The sequence below is a fragment of the Macadamia integrifolia genome, chromosome 3 (assembly GCF_013358625.1).
Source record: "Macadamia integrifolia cultivar HAES 741 chromosome 3, SCU_Mint_v3, whole genome shotgun sequence".
Classification (NCBI taxonomy): domain Eukaryota; kingdom Viridiplantae; phylum Streptophyta; class Magnoliopsida; order Proteales; family Proteaceae; genus Macadamia; species Macadamia integrifolia.
Genome location: NC_056559.1, coordinates 12,780,794 through 12,799,415, shown reverse-complemented (window position 1 = coordinate 12,799,415; position 18,622 = coordinate 12,780,794). Strand labels below are relative to the sequence as shown.

General features: G+C 39.9%; 2 protein-coding genes, 1 long non-coding RNA gene and 1 other non-coding gene across 4 annotated transcripts in view; 2 read left to right on the top strand and 2 right to left on the bottom strand.

Moving 5' to 3' along the window:
- LOC122073253 (E3 ubiquitin-protein ligase UPL3-like) overlaps nt 1-11,352 on the top strand; it is a 21,320-nt gene extending 9,968 nt beyond the window's left edge. Inside the window, exons 6-17 of the mRNA XM_042637805.1 lie at nt 2,703-2,951; nt 3,036-3,157; nt 3,273-4,716; nt 5,796-5,891; nt 7,287-8,879; nt 9,014-9,244; nt 9,359-9,463; nt 9,861-9,941; nt 10,036-10,104; nt 10,235-10,363; nt 10,446-10,568; nt 10,680-11,352. Of these exons, the coding sequence (XP_042493739.1) occupies nt 2,703-2,951; nt 3,036-3,157; nt 3,273-4,716; nt 5,796-5,891; nt 7,287-8,879; nt 9,014-9,244; nt 9,359-9,463; nt 9,861-9,941; nt 10,036-10,104; nt 10,235-10,363; nt 10,446-10,568; nt 10,680-10,745 (4,308 nt within the window). The 3' untranslated portion in view covers nt 10,746-11,352. The remainder of the gene's footprint in view (nt 1-2,702; nt 2,952-3,035; nt 3,158-3,272; nt 4,717-5,795; nt 5,892-7,286; nt 8,880-9,013; nt 9,245-9,358; nt 9,464-9,860; nt 9,942-10,035; nt 10,105-10,234; nt 10,364-10,445; nt 10,569-10,679) is intronic.
- Nucleotides 11,353-12,758: 1,406 nt separating this feature from the next.
- Nucleotides 12,759-17,066, bottom strand: LOC122074724 (beta-galactosidase 11-like). Its single transcript, XM_042639673.1, has 18 exons — nt 16,971-17,066; nt 16,756-16,868; nt 16,587-16,653; nt 16,409-16,501; nt 16,181-16,324; nt 15,904-15,998; nt 15,574-15,679; nt 15,398-15,482; nt 15,188-15,306; nt 14,895-15,062; nt 14,560-14,741; nt 14,359-14,468; nt 14,120-14,229; nt 13,895-14,002; nt 13,710-13,814; nt 13,398-13,543; nt 12,977-13,322; nt 12,759-12,893 (listed from the first exon to the last, which is right to left on the bottom strand). The coding sequence occupies exons 1-18, from the start codon at nt 17,064-17,066 to the stop codon at nt 12,759-12,761; spliced, it is 2,328 nt and encodes a 775-aa protein (XP_042495607.1).
- On the top strand, nt 12,950-17,576 carry LOC122074725. Its single transcript, XR_006139037.1, has 2 exons — nt 12,950-13,512; nt 17,149-17,576. It is a non-coding gene; the product is annotated as an uncharacterized LOC122074725 (long non-coding RNA).
- A 210-nt stretch (nt 17,577-17,786) lies between these two features.
- Nucleotides 17,787-17,858, bottom strand: TRNAP-UGG. Its single transcript has one exon. It is a non-coding gene; the product is annotated as a tRNA-Pro (tRNA).
- Nucleotides 17,859-18,622: the final 764 nt, after the last annotated feature.

Here is an 18,622-nt window from a genome sequence, read left to right as displayed (position 1 = left end):
GTCATCTTTGTTGCAAAGAGAAATGAAGAGAGAAAAATGATGGAGAGAAAAAAAAAAGGAGAAAAGAAAGGGGAGGAACTGAGGAAGAGAGATAAATAGAAGGGAAGAGAGAAAATATTTAGTTCTCATCCATTACCAACTCTTACTCGGATAGGATTACTAACGACACGAAAATGCTAACCGCTTCCCATTTTGCGGTTTCCATATTCTTTTGAGGTGACATGTGTAAATGGGTATTCAAAAGGAAATGGAACATCCTCTTTTTACCGTTCATTGTTTTTCAACGATTAAAGCCATTACTGACGTTTATCCCTTCCCTAAACCTTGAAGATGTCAAATTTCTCCATGATCTTGATGCAAAATGTCCAAGTTTAGGACGTCTATAATCTTCTTTGCCTCCTCCGCGTCAACTGCCTTAACGGTATGCCTAAGATTCTCCTTGAGATGACGTAGATCAAAGCCAACAAGACCAAGTGTGTAGCATTCATCGACTTGAAAAGATGAAGCGTCTTGGCCAATTTTTTATGCCGCAAACAAACCCAACGAGTTCACGAGTTTATCTCGCGTTAGTTCATATGGGTTGACACTCATTATTAGCGATAATTCTCCATGGGCCATGTCAACTCTAGATAAGTAAGACCAAGTCAAGAACTTTGGGTTCGCAATCCTTTGACGATAAAGCCAAGGCCAAAATTAAGCACGTTGAGTTCCCAATCTATTGTAAACTCTTCGTAAGTTTATCCTCTGTTGCTTGTAACTTATCTCTTATAACTCCCCTTACACTTGTCAACATAAACAAGGCCATACCAACGTAAGTGTTGTGGAAAACATTCAAACCAATCTCTTTATCCTCAACTCTTTCACTTAACCTTTATTTGATATCTCAGCCTCTTCCTGTCTTGGCTTTTGCAACGGGTAGGACTTACAAAGCTTCGATCCGGAAACCTACTCACTTGAAGGTGTACGGACACAAGAGTTGGGGCAATCGATGATTACTCTTGGTTAAGCACTTGCATTTCTTGATTCAAGGGTTAGGCTACCTTTGACAGGTTCTCCATAACGCCTTCATCAGCATTTCTTCACTGATTTGCAGGATTTGCCGCTAATTGAGAACCTGCATTACCCCTGGTGGGCATTTCTTGCAGATTTGCAGGATTAATGCCCCTGGTTGAGCACCTGCATTGCTCCTGGTGGGCATTTTTTTGCAGATTTGCAGGATTATTGCACCTGGTTGAGCACCTACATTGCCCCCTAGTGGGCATTTCTTCTTCCTCAAACCAACATAAGTTTTCTTTTTGGGGTCTCACCCAGGCGTGCCAAAAAATGTTGGAAATAATTCCCTTTTGGTCTCCTACAATACGTTGACTGTATTTGTTTTCGCTCAGGCGTGCCAGAATCCCTTTTGGACGGATTCAATGTAATCTGACTTCGATCAAACGAATGGAGTTCCCTCTTGCCTCGATTGCTCCAAGGACTTTGACTTTAAGATTGTTGAAGATAAATCAAACTCAAAGGGAAGCTAAGGAAATTGAATCCCGAAGAAAGTAATTCACTTCATTGAGATGAATTCTAAGAACAGATACAAGAGTTCCACTAAGTGGGGAACTTGTTAAAATCACATCTATTGAAAAGAAAGAGTCCTAAGTAAAATCTATCACTATAAAAGAAACTAAATTGGTAAAGAGTTGCATTTTGATGAGTTTTGTTGTTGTTGGTTGTTGTTGTTGTTGTTGATTGTCCTCTTCTTGGCCGAAATTCTCTCCTTTAAATAGCAACCTTCAAATTTTGAACGTAAGAAATCAGTTAAGTAACCGTTCCCACTACCTTGCTCCTTGCATTATTCAGAAGACACCTGTCAAATGGCCTTATGTATGTCATGGCCCACCGTTGGCCAGGTGCCATTGCGTCTTGGTACTTAGATGGCACCATGTATATCTAAGTGGTGCCCTCATAAAGAGGGGTCTATACTTGAAATTTAGGGACTTCCGTTTATTTTGAAATATAGAGGGGCAAACTCTCCTCCCTTTCAATTTTAAATACAAAGAACTTATTGTTTGACATAAAAATGTTATTTCTTCTCACACATACAAATGTAAGCCCAATTTATTTGGGACTTTCCTCTGAGAAAGGGAGATGGAATGTCTTCTTTCTGCTCGTCATTGCTGGATGGTGGAGAGAATGCTGGAAGATAAAATGGAAGTCAGATGGCCCAAAAGAGATACTTGCCCTTCCTCCTCTTCCCCCTCCTCTTTCTTCTCCTCCTCCTCGTGTGGCAGATGCTGCAATCGCCCACCTCTCCTCCTCCACTGGTGGTGGCATCTGCTGCTGCTGCAATCTTCTTAATCTTCCCTGGTTTGCAGCAGACTCAACTTACAGTGAGCAGATGTGTTGCTTTTGAAGACTACTTTGTTGGCTAAGCAATGCCTAGATGACAGGACTATGTTACATTTTCTTGGTTAGAATACAATCAGGATCCTGTGGTGTGCTTGGCATGGATGTCTTCTTCTTCTTTTTTTTTTTTTTTTTATCTTTATTCACTTGTTACTGTGTGATAGGATTTTGAAAGTGTAAATTTTTTTTGGTTGAACAAAGTGTAAAATTGTATCCTAAAAGGGTGTCTATGGTGTAATTTAATGTTATGAACATTTAAAACATCTTTCTTTCATATGATTTGAAATTTTTTTACTTTGATGGGTCTATAGATTTTTGAGATTGTCAATCTTGTGGATGAGCTTCTCCCGCCACTGCCACAAGGGACCATTTCCCTTCCGACCTGCTCTAGTTTTCTAGTGAAAGGATCCCTTGGAAAGAAGTCTCCTACTAGCAGTTCTGGGAAACAGGAAGACACAAATGGAACTGTTCCTGAGGTTTCTCCTCGTGAAAAGCTATTGCAAGATCAACCTGAGCTTTTACAGCAATTTGGAATGGATCTTCTTCCTATTTTAATACAGGTTGGTGCTTTTAATTCAGTTGGCTGTTATTTTACTTTCTCAATTGATGAATAACGGAGGTCCAATTTTTTTCATGTGAAGCAGATATATGGATCCAGTGTCAATGGTCCAGTTCGCCACAAATGCCTTTCGGTTATTGGGAAATTGATGTTTTTCAGTACAGCAGATATGATTCAGTCATTACTGAGTGTAACTAATATATCAAGGTATTTGATTCTTGATGATGATGGATGAATGAGATTATTATTATCTGCTTGAATGATATTTAAGTGCTAACCCATTTCAACTTATTTTGGAAATCTTATGGTTCAATTCTCCCAGTTTCTTAGCTGGTGTTTTGGCTTGGAAAGATCCGCAAGTCTTGATTCCTGCACTCCAGATAGCAGAGATTCTTATGGAAAAACTCCCAGGAACTTTCTCAAAGATGTTTGTCAGAGAAGGAGTGGTACATGCTGTAGACACACTTGTAACAACTGATTCATCAAGTACGGTTGTTGCCCAAGCATCTTCAGTTGATAAGGATAATGACTCCACACCTGGTACATCATCGCGCTCTAGGCGTTACCGTCGACGCAGCGGCTGCTCAAATCCAGATGGAAATTCTTTGGAAGAGTTAAAAAGCATTATACCTGGAAGTGTCGGTTCTCCCCCTACTTCAGTGGAAATTCCAACTGTTAATTCTAGCATTCGCATGGCTGTCAGTGCTTGTGCAAAAGCTTTCAAGGATAAATATTTTTGTGCAGACCCTGAAGCAGCTGAAGTTGGAGTGACCGATGATCTTCTTCATTTGAAGAATCTTTGCATGAAGTTGAATGCTGGTGTTGATGATCAAAAAACCAAAGGTAAGGGCAAAACAAAAGCTGCTGGGTCTCGCCTGCCTGATCTTTCTGCTGACACTGAAGAGTACTTAATTGGAGTGATATCTGAGATGCTGGATGAACTGAACAAAGGAGATGGTGTATCCACATTTGAGTTCATTGGTAGTGGGGTTGTTGCAGCTCTGCTGAATTACTTTTCGTGTGGAACCTTTTCGAAGGAGAGAGTGTCTGAGGCTAACCTACAGAAGCTTCGGCAACAAGCACTAAGGAGATTTAAGTCATTCATCGCGGTTGCCCTTCCTGCTAGTCAGGCTGGTGTTAATAACAGGAGTGGAGCTCCCATGAGTGTCTTGGTTCAGAAACTGCAAAATGCTTTATCCTCCTTGGAGCGGTTTCCAGTTGTTCTGAGCCATTCATCTAGGTCATCTAGTGGAAGTTCACGTCTCTCCTCTGGACTCGGTGCATTGTCTCAGCCCTTTAAACTGCGTCTATGCAGAGCTCAAGGAGAAAAATCTCTTCGTGATTATTCTTCTAATGTTGTACTTATTGATCCTTTGGCAAGTCTAGCAGCAGTTGAAGAATTTCTTTGGCCAAGAATTCAGCGGGGTGAATCTGGTCAGAAGCCTTCAGCTTCCTCTGGAAACTCTGAGCCTGGGAATACACCCACTGGGACTGGTGCTACATCACCATCCACCTCTGGCCCTGCTTCTTCAACGCGTCGTCATTCAACTAGATCTAGATCTTCAGTTACCATTGGAGGTTCCGCTAAAAAAGATGATCAACAAGAGGGAACTGCAATTTCTTCTAAAGGGAAGGGGAAAGCTGTTCTTAAATCAGCTCTAGATGAAACAAGGGGACCTCAGACAAGAAATGCTTCTCGTAGAAGAGCAGCTTCAGAAAAAGATGCACAAATGAAACCAGCACACGGGGGGGACTCTAGCTCTGAGGTGTGTTACTTTTATTTCTTGAATTCATCTATGTTCAGGGGATTGAAATAACATGTGAAATGAAAACAAACAGATGCTGTGCAATATATAACATTTCCTTACCTTTTCTCATTAAAAAAAAAAAACATTTTCCTATGTATAACATCCATTTGACAACTGGATGTTGAGGGGATTGAGAGATATATGGGAAACGGAAGCTAACATATGCTGTCCAGTATATAACATTTCCTTACCTTCTCTCGTTTAGAAAAAAAAAGCATTTGCGTACTTTCAACATCCAGTTGTCTATTGACATACTGTGCAGTATAATTGAACCTATATTTATGTCAGACTTACCTATTTTCATAACACAGTATGATTGCTTAGAAATATATGCAGAATACTACTTATTCCTTGAGAAATCTTAATAAACAACCACAATGCAACAACTCAACTCCTCTTCTCAGCATTATCCCAACTAAGTGGGGTCTGCTATATGGATCCTTTCTCTCCAATCAGCTCTATTCAAAGCCATACTTGTTACTAGTCCTAAATTATGCATGTCTTTCCACACTTCTCCTAGAGTCATAGTTTAGGCCAACCCTTGGCTCTTTTAGCTGAAGCATTCAAAGGCCTCCATTTCACGTCCATGCCTAATAGATAGGTTGAGCTTGGACTAGGTCTTATATGTGAGCTGGGCAAAATAATTCATATGTATGATGTATGTATATACTTAACCACCAAATGAGGGTTGGGTTAGGCAGGTAAATGGGTTTCCACTTTGGTTGACACGAATATCCCTGTTGCTTATTTGAGTTATTTGCTTCCTAGCCTGTGAGAGTCGGGGAAAATAACTCTGTAGAAAAGTTTTGGGTGTTGTTTTTATAAATTCAATTAGCAGCATGTGAAAGGTGATTGTGTGGATATGAAATAATTAATTTGGAACTACCATCGGTGCACATTTATGGTATTCAAATTAATTGTGTTCTTTATTCTTTAATCTTGTCACTATTCATGACATTTGCTCTTTTTTATTTGTACACAATTGCGTTTATTGTGGCTCTGGATGGAATACATTTGTGCATGTTTTTGTTATGTAGGAAGAAGAGTTGGATATCTCTCCAGTTGAGATTGATGATGCATTGGTGATTGAAGAGGATGATCTCTCAGAGGATGAATATGATGACCATGAAGAGGTTTGTAGCCTTACTGTTTATCTTTTTATTAATGATTTATTGAGATCTGAAGTGGAAGTACTGCTGAACTTTGCCTCTGGAAATCAATTTCCAGGACTTGATTTACAATTTGCATTTCAAGAAAATGTCCCGACTGCAAATCTCTGTGTTCGATCTGACTTGAGCTTATGTTAGCTACTTGACACAACAGTGGTGCTTAATGTTCTGATATCAGTGGGTAATTGGGGGAAATAAGAGAATACCAACAGCAGCCTCGACACTGTTCAATTTATGCCACCTGTAGTCTGTAAAAATATTGTGTGGTGGATTTGTGCAGTGATATACATGTTTAATGGCATAGGCAGAGAAAGTTTTTCCCTGCAGTTTTTGCTTCTTTAGGCTGCATGAAATTGTTTTTTCTCGTCTAATTGTTTTAAGGAAGAATGTTAAGGACTCAAGTACAGTATGGCTTGGTTAGGGTGCCAGAAACTACAGGAGACTTGAATGGAAACTCAGGTTTTAGCATTTGGTGCATGGAATGAGTTTTCATCTTATGATGTTACTTTTGACTTTTGGCTCTATTCAGTTAAGAATGGAAATTACTACCAGTATTCTACTTTTTTGTTACACATTGTTGATTGTTTGATGACAAAATGAATTATTAGCTAATGGTGGCTGATTCCTTTTTCTTATCTTAAATCATTGACCATAACTACTATATTGGCTGAAATGCACCAGAGAAATCCCCATCAATATTTGCCATTAGCGAAAGGCAGCCAGTCTGATGATCTGTTCTGTCTTTTTGTATTTGATGGTAATAAATTATGGTCGTGATAATTTATTGAAAGGTGGTGGAGTTATTGAGCAATTTGCTGATATTTCAGAAAGAGAAAGTATTTTATATCATGTGCTAGTCCTCTTATTTAAAGTTCATAGTTTTTATTCCTATCTCTATGAATATCTCCAGATTAGTAGAGACCATTGGATCTCTCTCTCTCCAGCCAGCTTATGTTGGGATTTGGAGTAATCAATAAAATGTTAAATTAATTATTTCTTGTATTTTCTTCCGAACCTGTAAAGGCTTGTTATTAGTATCAATTTTCTATGGTTATTATTTTCTCGTCTTATTGTTAATGGCATAGGCATTTAGAACTTTGTTTCTTTTTAAATTTTGTGGTACAACCGTACAATGCTTGTATGTTTGCTCCATGTCCTACTTGGAAGTGGAGTGATGTGGCTGGACATGGAGGAAGTGGCGGTCCCACTCCATCTGCCTTATGGAGAAGTCATGTATTAACATTATTTCGAGCCTGTTTTGTCTGTAGGAAGGTTACTTGCCACTGTGTGTGTGGAGCGCAAGAGAGTTTGATGTGTATTGAATTATTTTATTGTTCTGATGGATTCTTAAATCATCAGGTGCTGAGAGATGATTCTCTTCCCATTTGCATGCCTGACAAGGTCCATGATGTAAAATTGGGAGATTCAGCTGAAGATGGTAATGCTGCCCCTCCAACAAGTGATAGCCAGACCAATCCTTCCTCTGGTTCCGGCAACAGAGCTACAACAGTCCGAGGCATGAACTCCACTGATTTTAGGGGAGGGAGCGCATTTGGTTCGAAGGGTGGAATGTCATTTGCTGCAGCTGCCATGGCTGGGCTTGCTTCAGCTAGTGGTAGGGGTATCAGGGGTGGCCGAGATCGCCGAGGATTTTCTCTTGCTTGTGGTTTGAATGACCCAGCCAAGTTAATATTTACAGCAGGTGGAAAGCAACTTAATAGGCACTTGACAATATACCAGGCAATCCAACGCCAGCTTGTGCTCAATGAGGATGAAGATGAAAGGTATACCGGCTCTGATTTTATTCCTAATGATGGAAGCAAGCTGTGGAATGATATCTATACAATCACATACCAGAAGGCAGACAGCCAAATTGATAGGACTTCAACAGGAGGTTCCTCTTCCACTACATCAAAATCTTCCAAAGTTAGTTCAGCTTCCAATTCTAACTCTGACACGTCGTGGCATCAAATCTCCCTTCTTGATAGTATCTTGCAAGGGGAGCTTCCATGTGATCTTGAGAAAACTAACTCTACCTATAACATGTTGGCATTGTTGCGTGTGTTGGAGGGTCTGAATCAGTTAGCACCACGTTTGCGAGTCATGGCAGTTTCAGATGACTTCTCAGTGGGAAAGATTTCAAGTCTAGATGAGCTTAATGCAAGTGGTGGCAAGGTACCACCTGAAGAATTTATCAATAGCAAGCTCACTCCAAAATTGGCTCGGCAGATCCAGGATGCCCTTGCATTGTGCAGTGGCAGTCTTCCTTTATGGTGTTACCAACTAACGAAGGCATGCCCATTCTTGTTTCCTTTCGAGACAAGGAGGCAGTACTTCTATTCAACTGCTTTTGGATTGTCTCGGGCATTGCATCGGCTGCAGCAGCAACAGGGTGCAGATGGTCATGGCTCCACAAATGAAAGGGAGGTGCGTGTTGGGAGATTACAGCGTCAAAAGGTTCGTGTCTCCAGAAACCGCATTTTGGATTCTGCAGCTAAAGTTATGGAGATGTATTCCAGTCATAAGGCTGTTCTAGAAGTAGAGTATTTTGGTGAGGTTGGCACGGGATTGGGTCCTACCCTGGAGTTTTATACCCTTTTGAGTCATGACCTGCAAAAGGCTAGTCTGGGCATGTGGAGGTCAAATTCCTTGTCAGGAAAACCCACAATAGAAGTCGACGGAGACAACCAGAAAACCAGTACTGAAGATATTTCAGACATGAAGAAACTTGGGCTCGACTCTACTGTAGAAGGCAGAGATTTAGTACAAGCTCCTCTTGGATTGTTCCCTCGCCCATGGCCACCAAATGCAGATGCTTCTAATGGTAGCCAGTTTTCGAAAGTGATCGAATATTTCCGGCTTGTTGGACGAGTGATGGCAAAAGCTCTTCAAGATGGCCGGCTTTTGGATCTTCCATTGTCGACAGCCTTTTATAAGCTTGTTCTTGGTCAAGTAAGTTTTAATTGCTTGGATTTTCACTTTTTCTTGATTACCCATGGGTCAAAATACTATGTATATCCTTTGGATATGCAACTTATTTAATTGGTTCATTGTAGGTGGTTGTTTAACTTCTTAATCTGCTGCAGGAGCTCGATTTGCATGATATTCTTTCATTTGATGCTGAATTTGGAAAGATCCTGCAAGAATTAGAAGTTCTTGTTTCCCGGAAGCGGTATCTGGAAGCAATGGGTGGTAATCATCAAAATGAAATTGCTGAGTTACTCTTCCATGGTGCTCCCATTGAAGATCTCAGCCTGGGTTTCTCTGTTCCTGCCTATCCTGATTATGTTTTAAAACCTGGAGCAGAAAATGAAATGGTATAGTCTGTGTGTAGTCTGCCTTTTTAGCTTCAGCATGCTATTTGTTTGTTTTCCTTTACTCTAATATCATGTTCTGAGCATGTACCTGAAGTTCTGTTAATGACATTGTAGGTGGATATTAATAACTTGGAGGAATATATTTCTTTGGTCGTTGATGCGACTGTCAAGACAGGAATTATGCGGCAAAAGGAAGCATTTAGAGCAGGGTTCAACCAGGCATTCTACTCTCTCTCTCTCTCTCTCCCTCCGTCTCTCTCTCTCTGTGTGGTTTCTTGGCAGTTCCCTCAATTTTCCTGCAGTTCATCTGTCTTTGGTTTCTGACTGTTGATGGCCTTGGTATGTTATACCATTGGGTCTCTATTTCCACAGTAAAGTGTGGATCCCATCTGTTTCTTGTTTTATGCAGTCTTGAGGATCCATTTCTATTCTGTCTGGTGGCATTCTTATTGTTTCTGACAATACTTAGTCATATTTCTGAACTTTTTGCCCTCGTGCCCTTCAAACACCCATGTGGTGGGGGAGGGGTTGGTTGGGCATTCTCTTGTTTTGCTTCTGGCTTCTGCATGTCGCTATGTATGATGAACTCAAGTTTTTCTTGTGCTGTTACAATCAGGTCTTTGACATCTCATCTTTGCAAATATTTTCTCCTAGCGAACTAGACTACTTGCTCTGCGGGCGTAGAGAATTATGGGAGGTAATCTACTGTTTCTTCTTTGTTTCTTCTATAACTGGTCATTCTCTACTGCTGTTGTCCATTTTGGATTTTAAGCAACTTCCCTCTGGTGCAGGCTGAGACGCTTGTTGATCATATAAAATTCGATCATGGATACACTGCCAAGAGTCCTGCAATTGTTAATGTATGCCTCTTTCCAATTCGAGAATAAATTTGAGACTGCTTTATTCCCTGCTTACATTGTTTAAATGTTCTTTTTCTTTTTATTTTATTTTATTATTTTTTTTTGGGGGTGGGGGGTTGGATGTCTTTAGTTGCTAGAGATTATGGGAGAATTTACACCAGAGCAGCAGCGTGCATTCTGCCAGTTTGTAACTGGTGCTCCAAGACTCCCACCTGGTGGTCTGGCTGTGCTGAATCCGAAGCTGACCATCGTGAGAAAGGTTTGTTTTACGACTTGTTAATCAGCTGTTGTTTGGTCGAGATGAAGAACCTGCTTCTAAATTCCACTTTGTTTGACTACAGCATTCTTCAACCACAACGAACACAGCATTAAACGGGATCAGTTCTTCTGAATCAGTAGATGATGACCTTCCTAGTGTTATGACATGTGCTAACTACCTCAAGCTTCCTCCGTATACTACAAAGGTACCCAGCCCTTTAGGACATCGAGTAGAATTGCAATTTCAAGTCTGGTTATCATAATTCCTGCTCATTCTTCTATATTCTGTTGGTGACACTTTTTTCTTTTGAACACAGGAAATTATGTACAAGAAACTACTATATGCCATCAGTGAAGGCCAAGGTTCTTTCGACTTGTCCTGATGATACTAACCAGTTGATTGATTAGTATATACTATCCCATCACAACAAATTTTGGGGTCAAAGCGTGGGTCAATCCATCGAATATTTTGTCGTTAGAAGATGCAGCCGGTTGAGTTCAATGAAGCGTTCCGATTGCCCTTCCCAAAGTGTCACTGAGGTCAGTTTTATTTCCTTTTGGATGCCATACAAGGTTGCATCTTCCGGTAGAGTTTCAGGACGGGTGGGTCCGCTCTGTCCGCTTTTTTCCCATTTTAACTTTATCTCCCCTTCGATCCTGTAAATTCTGAACCTTCTTGCACACTGACCCACCATCCCAAATTCCTCTTATGTTTTGTCCTTCCCTTCCCCAGGATTTCATTCTCAATTCTTGAATAGTATAAATTAGATTTCAGTACCCATCGAAAGAATCTGGTTGAGCTTTTGGCCAACAGAGAGAAACTTTTGAAGGGGGAAAATCGCAGAGTTTGTCTGCTGCTATTGCTTGTAAATAAGGTGGAAATATTTTGTTTCCCTAGCATAAAAATGTATGGGCATGCAAGGACGGAGAAGAAAATCTATATTGTTTCAAAATTGTTTTGCAATTTGAATTACCCCAGTATTATTCTCATTTTCTATTTTCTATTGCATTTTTTTCAAACATTACCCTCCGTGATTGCTTTTACTGAGCCTACCTTATGAAAATGATATTGCCGAAAATCCTGAAGTAAGGAGGGGAATGTAAACCAATAAAGGATGAAGCAGAGACCCAATTTTCTTAGGATACTGATCAAAGGTATTTCTAGATGCTTAAGAAAGTATAGAATAGTAATGGAACTATTAGCCAGACATTTTTTTCTTTTTATGAAATTGAAAATTAGATTTTTGTGCACTTTCTGCATAGCCAAAGTCAATATTTGTCATTTTGATTGAGTTCTCAAAGAAAAGAATTGAGTCTCATCCTGCTTCCTTACTAGTATGGTCAAAGTTGCCATCGGATATAAGAACAGGAGGTTGTGATTGAGAGAAATTGAGGTAGAAAAAAGAGGTGGTGGTGGAACTAAAGGTTGCAGATGTAGAGGGTAGGTCTTGGATCTCGAAGATTGGTAGCTTAGAAGGTCATGTTCCCAAGCTGATATCACGAGTTGGGTTTGATTTCAGCAAAATGGTATCTGTTCCTGGCGACCCAAATGAAGTACATGGTGATAGCCATTGTGGAAAAAATGTTAATACATCTGCAGCTTTAATGGAAGTGTGGTGATCATCTTGAAGAAAACGTCCAAAATGGTGGGGAATCGAACCTGAGACCGTGTGCCTAATCCATACAATCCTTAGTTTGCCCTAACCATTTGGGCATCTAACGGGTGGGTACAGAATAAATAAGAAAACACACACACTCACTCACACAATGTGTACGATAAGGTTCAATCCCACGACCTCCTCCCCTGGGTGCCGGCTCCACAAGCCGAAGCTACTACCACTAGGCTATCCTAGTGTTCGTGGCACATGCTTCCTTTTCCCTTACGATTTTTTTTTTAAATTTTTGACGACCAAAATGCCAATGTGTATGTGACAATTTTACTCCCATATGACGTTATATAATAATGAAATGAAATAAATAGGTTCGGCTCCTCTCTAATGTGTTGGGTGCCCAATGCGGCATTTGATAATTGGGAGGACCAAGACATGCACCCTAAGTCTCCAACACATGGGTGCAAACCCTCAGGTCTTCTCAACCGTGGGATACTGTATTGGGAACCCAACGTATTGGATAGGATCCTTTACCGAAATAAATAATAGAAAAAAGTGAGAGAATTCTTTCTTTTTTTTGGGGGGGGGTGTTAAAGGAAAGAAAGAAGAGAGAGAGAGAGAGAGAGTTCATAAACATGGAAACCCCTAATGTGCTTATAACAACTTTAACTGATTGGATTTCGAAATGCAATCTTTCTACATGGCTTCAACTTTTACAACATTTTTCATTTCAAAATTTCAAAACGCCCACTAATACTTGATTACAGAGCTGAGCTCTCTCTCTCTCTAATGCTTCTTGTTATGTCCACAGCGCACTTGAACAGCTAATGTCTTAACGATTCCTGGACATGGCTCTTCATTCTTCTTGGTTAACTTCTTCCAATCAACTGGTAAGGTGCAAGCATTCTTTCCCAAGCATTGCTGTTCCAATCCACCAGACTCAAGTGAGTTCCCAAGTAAATAGATAAATAATTAAATAGAGGGAGAGAGAGAGAGAGACTGACCTCTTCTACTATTTCCTTGGTATCAAATGTTGTGCAAGTTCCAATGGTGAAGTCTCCACAGGCTCCAACAGGATCACCAAAGCTTGCAAACTCAACCTTGACCATCACTTTATGGTTGGGACACTTCAAGATAGCTTGTGGTCTAATGACATCCACCCCAGACTGAATCATGCTTTCCTGTCCCTTCCATGATTTCACATGTGGTGGGTGATACTCTGTGATGTAGCTGCACACTGCGTCTCTGTGAACAGTCAAGATTGTAATCTTCTCTGGGTTTCCTCCAATTTCCTCAAACACAACCAGAAGGTTTTCAGTTGGCTTCAAGAAGGCTCTTGGGATATGGTACCTGAATCAAAAACCATGGATGAACATATTAGAAGGCACAGAGATTATGTGAAAACCAGCAGAACTAAATACTCACTCAGACTGAGAAGGCTTCCCAAGAGGTGACAAGTAGGAGACCCAGTAACGCCCAATGCTTTTACCATTGACCCAGACCATGCCTTTTGACATACTTGTCAGATTGAGAGCAACAGGTGAGTCTCCTTCTGGAGCATCAAAGTATGCCTGCCATAACAAAATGATGCCCTTTTAGATTACAGATAAATTTTTTGGCATTTTGCAATTTGCAACTCTCCTACAGAGTCAAATATCAAATGGGTTTGAATTTTTTTCTCTCTTCTATGTCTATGTAGAACACTATACAAAAGAAGATCTGTGTTTCTCAATATACCTTGTACCATGTAAGAGCAGGTCCTCTGCCCTTGGCTTCAGTCCACTGTACCCTGTGTGATCCCCCTTGGGTATAGAGATGGAGCTTTTCTCCTTCCACACCAACCTGTGCCACAGAAACAATGCTTAACCAGTTTCTGTTGATCATTGGCTCCTATACATTTGTATTTATATATTCAATTGTACCTTATGTCCCCAACCATTCTGTGTTAGGTCAATGGTACCCATGTTCAAACTTTGGAGCAATACAGAGTGAACTCCGGCAATCCTACGCTCTAAGTAGACTCCGCTATCCTTCAATCATTCACAAGAGTAAAACTGTTCAGTTTCTTCTCATTAAAAGTAGAAATGGATGTTAAGTGTAAACCATGAAGGGAAAAGAAGCAGCTATCAAATGCTTGTATTCTTTACCGGGAATCCAACTGTCATGCCCAGTAGTGATATATGGTTATTTCCGGGCTTCAGTTTCACAGGATTCTTGAAGGTGAAGCTCTTTTCTATGTGGCTACCTAATCCAGATCCTGAAAAGTGAAAACCATAACTGGAGTGTGCTTAGAAGAGTAAAACAACACTCTTGAAGCTGTGAGAAAGGTTGTACAAGAAGCACTACTCATAGTCATTCAAAATAAAATTATGACAGGTAGAGGTACCTATGTATTCGCCATTCACAAATGCATGCAGTGCATGGCCATTGCTTGCAATCTGGATGACTGGGACTATGTCACTTCGCGTCGGTAAGTCATAATTCTGCAATTCAATGCTATGATAAGAATTGCACCAGTGTCAGCATTAAGCAAAACATATCTATGAACAATCCCCTCTTAGATAAAGATGAATTTAATTTGCCTCACCTAGTAGTGTACCAGAGGTAGTCTGAGGTATCCTTGGTCTGGTTCATGAGTTCTAATGGGGTTGTTGATCTTACAGTTGCATCAATAATGGTAGAAACCTTTTCTTGGGACATTTGCCAGTGGTGATTTCTGTTAGCTACTTCCGATACACGGAAACTTCTTGCATTGTGCTGGGAAACTATCTGTTTTACAATAGATACAAAAGGGTCACCATACATCCTCTTTGACTTCTTCATGAGATTCACATCTATTTCATTGAGTGGCTTTCTCTGGTTATATGCTTCACTGTGATTTTTTTTTTAGTGAAAAGGAATCTGATGAAGGTGAATTATTACCGTTTGAGTATTGTAGACCACAGTCTTGCAATCAGGGAGTATACTAATGGAATGTGCAGGCAAGTAATAGTCCCTGTCCCTGAATTTTGTAGTCGCGGGCACCCTAGGGTCACGGTTGGTCAAGAAAGCTGCACACTCATTGGTTCTTGGATTTTCATAAACTCGGGCCTGCATTACAGAACATCCAAGACTCCTTCAATATTTTAACCATTAAAATATAAAACCGGAAATCGTTCTTTTCTTTTTCTTTCTCCCCCTTCTCCCCTCATTCTTTGTCCTATTTAATTTCCTACCTCTAGTCCAAGACCCAAATTTTGAACAGAGGGAACCCCCCAAAGCAAAGGCTTCTTGCACATTCTTAAAGCAGTATGCAAGTCCCTGAGGTGACCCCATTTGGGATCCTTCTGCAGACCTGAAGACAAAATTGAAATGTGTGAAATGAGAGAATTGGGAAGAGGACCATGGGACTTAAACCATTAAAACACATGATCCATATGTCTCACCATATTCATCGAGGGGGGCTTCGTCATAGTAACGCATTGTTACAAATGAAGCTGCTGTTCTACCATAATTAGTTCCTCCATAATACTATGACAAAAAAAAAGGCAGTCCTGTTAAGAGCAATACTCTGCATCTATTGGTCTCTATGTCACAGGAAAATGAATTATAACATCCAGACCATATAATAGTTTACAAGAGTGCCATTCTTAGAGAAGAAATGGGCAACAGAGTATGCAATATCTTCTGCCGACCTCTGAGATGGCGGATCACCAAATACTCTGAACCTGTAATCGCCAAAGATATTTGTTCAAACAGCTATTTCACATAACCAAGCAGAATGATTAAAAATGATAGATTGTAAAGTGTTTTGAGAGTAGAGAGAGAGTTTCTAGATTTGGTATACCACAATGACGAGCTCTATCTATTCTCTCATATGTATAGTCTATGACATTAAAATGAGCAGTAAATTCCCTTTTAATTTAATGTCATTAATTAAGAGTACACTCACTGAGCAGTCCAGTTCTCAGTCCACAGAGAGGGTTTGTAGGGTTTATTTGGGCCTGTGAAAGTATCTCCACAGTTTCTTCCATTGCATGCATTGATCTGCAAATTACAATGACATTTCTTTAGTTCAGCTGAGAGTAGAATTTAACTACTGTTCTATTGGTTTAAATTTAAAATTTAATATATCATGTACTAAATTTCTCCCAAATTTTTCTGAAAAAAACCTTTTAGTCTTTACTGTTTTTCATCACAAACACTTCTGGTGGTTGGTATGCACTTACCACTGGATCAGGAGCATCCTGTTGCTTGCACATCATCCATGGGACTCCTGTTTTGAGGCTCAGAGCCATTTTTGTTGCCCAATGAATGTATTGAATACCTGATTCTTCGAATGAAGGTTGGATGGTATTATATTCATTCTCGATCTGTGGCGACCATGGATTAGATTGCAACTGCTGGCATGATCATCAAAATTAAGGAAAGTGAGATAGTTATGTGTAGCCCCAAACCTGTGATAGAATGATAGGACCTCCTTGAGAGGCAAATAACTTCTCAAGCCTCATTTTCTTTACAATCTTGTTGGTGAATTTTTTCATGTGATACTACAAACCAGAAAAAAGAATAATGGATTAGATGACACTTGTGGGTTTTACCAGGTATGGTGCAAGAAAGAAGAATGTAAATCACCTTGAATGGTGGGTTATCAGTTCTGAAGGTAATATTGTTCACCTCTTTCAACCAATATGGAAACCCTCTACATAATTAAGCATTGGAATTTAGTTTACTAATAAAGAGTTAAAAACAGAATTTAGAACTCAAAGAAAATGCAAATCAAAACAGGGAAGTTGAACAATACCCGAAGTTCCATTCAGCCTGGACGAAGGGTCCAATCCTGAGAATCGCGTACATACGGTTCTCTTGAATCAACTTAATGAATCTAACCAAATCATATTTTCCTTCAAAATTGTACTGTAAATATAGTTTGAATTAGAAAGGCAAAACAATATCTCAAAACAAGTAAATTGAAAGAAACTAACTCTGTTTTCATTTTTCGCTTCTGTGTCTTCTTACCTGGCCTTGTTCAGGCTCATGAACATTCCAAAAAACATAAGTTTCAATTGCATTCAACCCTCCATGCTTAGCTTTGTTGATGATTTGTGGCCACATCTGAACAAAAACACAACCTTTTAAAAAAAAAAAAAATCTTTTATAAATTTGAATTGCATTGAATTGAATTGAATTGTTGCAGTTTACCTCCGGAGGAAGACGCGGGTAATGGACTGAACCAGAGAAGATAAGCTGTCTTCTTTCATTGATAATCAAAGATCTCCCATCATAAGTCACTCCCTTGAGCTTCTTGTCATGGGAGACTGCTGAGACAACCAACAAGGAGAGTACTACAAGGATAAGCGCCCGGGAGCGGCTTTGTATCAACATTGTAAAGAGGTCACTATTGGATCCCAAAACCAGAGATGACTTCCTCAGAATGAGGAAGAAAGCAAGATGTTCCAAGAATCTATAATGGCCCTTTTATGTGGGTAAGCAAAAGGGTTTGTGTGTGAGAGTTAGGATAAACAAAATTGGCCAAAGAGGGAAAGGTTGGAAGCTGCTTCTGTTGTGTTGTGGTTGCTGTTTTAAGCTCTTGGCTTTACTTTCTTATTACAGCTCTGTTTCTCATTCTTTTTTTTTATTATTTCACACTCTCCTTTCTTTCTGTGTCGTTCCATTGTTCGTTCCATTCATGACTTGGCTTTGCTGACTCGGTCGCCCTATTATGAGTATTGAGATTTGAGACTGCGAAAAGGGCGGGTAACTTAAACTTAGTCAGTTTTACCCTTTCCTCAAAGGGAAAAAAAAAACCTCTATCAAATGATGCAAAAATATAAAGGGGTGTTGCGAGAATCGAACTCGCGACCTCTTGCACCCAAAGCAAGAATCATACCACTAGACCAAACACCCTCTTATATGTTAGTATGCTGACATAATAAATATAATTATTTTAACTAAAGGAATTCCAACAATTTATCCAAGGGAGAGGGTTTCCTCTGATGTGGGTATTTGAGGGTTCTCCTTTTCGAATTTTCCAACAAGGAGGATGATTAGGGGTGGAATATTTTAGACATTTCACTATTTCAGATTAAGTCCTCGTATGAGAACATTCTCAATTCTCATAAAGGCTTACACGAACATGTGGACTCCATTAAGTCACTTTCTTCATTGCATTGGACTTTGATCATGTGTCCGTCATAAGCCTATATGAAAATGTTCTCATACGAGAAACTGATCTGAATTCAAGGTATGTAAAAGTGATCCCCAGACTACCATTGTGGAAATCTTTTACCCTTGATCCCGCAACCATGTTACTATTTTTGGGTAAGAGCATCCATTTTACTAACAGGAGTAGTAGTAGTAGTTACCTCCAAATTTCAAGGCTTCCTCCCAAATGGTGTTCCCCCTAGGCACTGCTACGAGGAGATTAGAGAGGAGTCCATACTGACTTACGAAGATGATCTTGATCCTCTCTCTTCCCAAGATGGGGTGTGGAACACCAACTAATTCTCCCCTCGCATTTTAATTTGATTGTATCTCCATGTCCTATGATTGCAAGCTACTTATTGGAAGATGGATCGCCCAATCACGTCTGAAATTATGACATGTTTGTCTTTAGAGATGCTGTGGAAGACCACATAAAAGATGAAACTAATAGCATTAAAAAAAAAAAA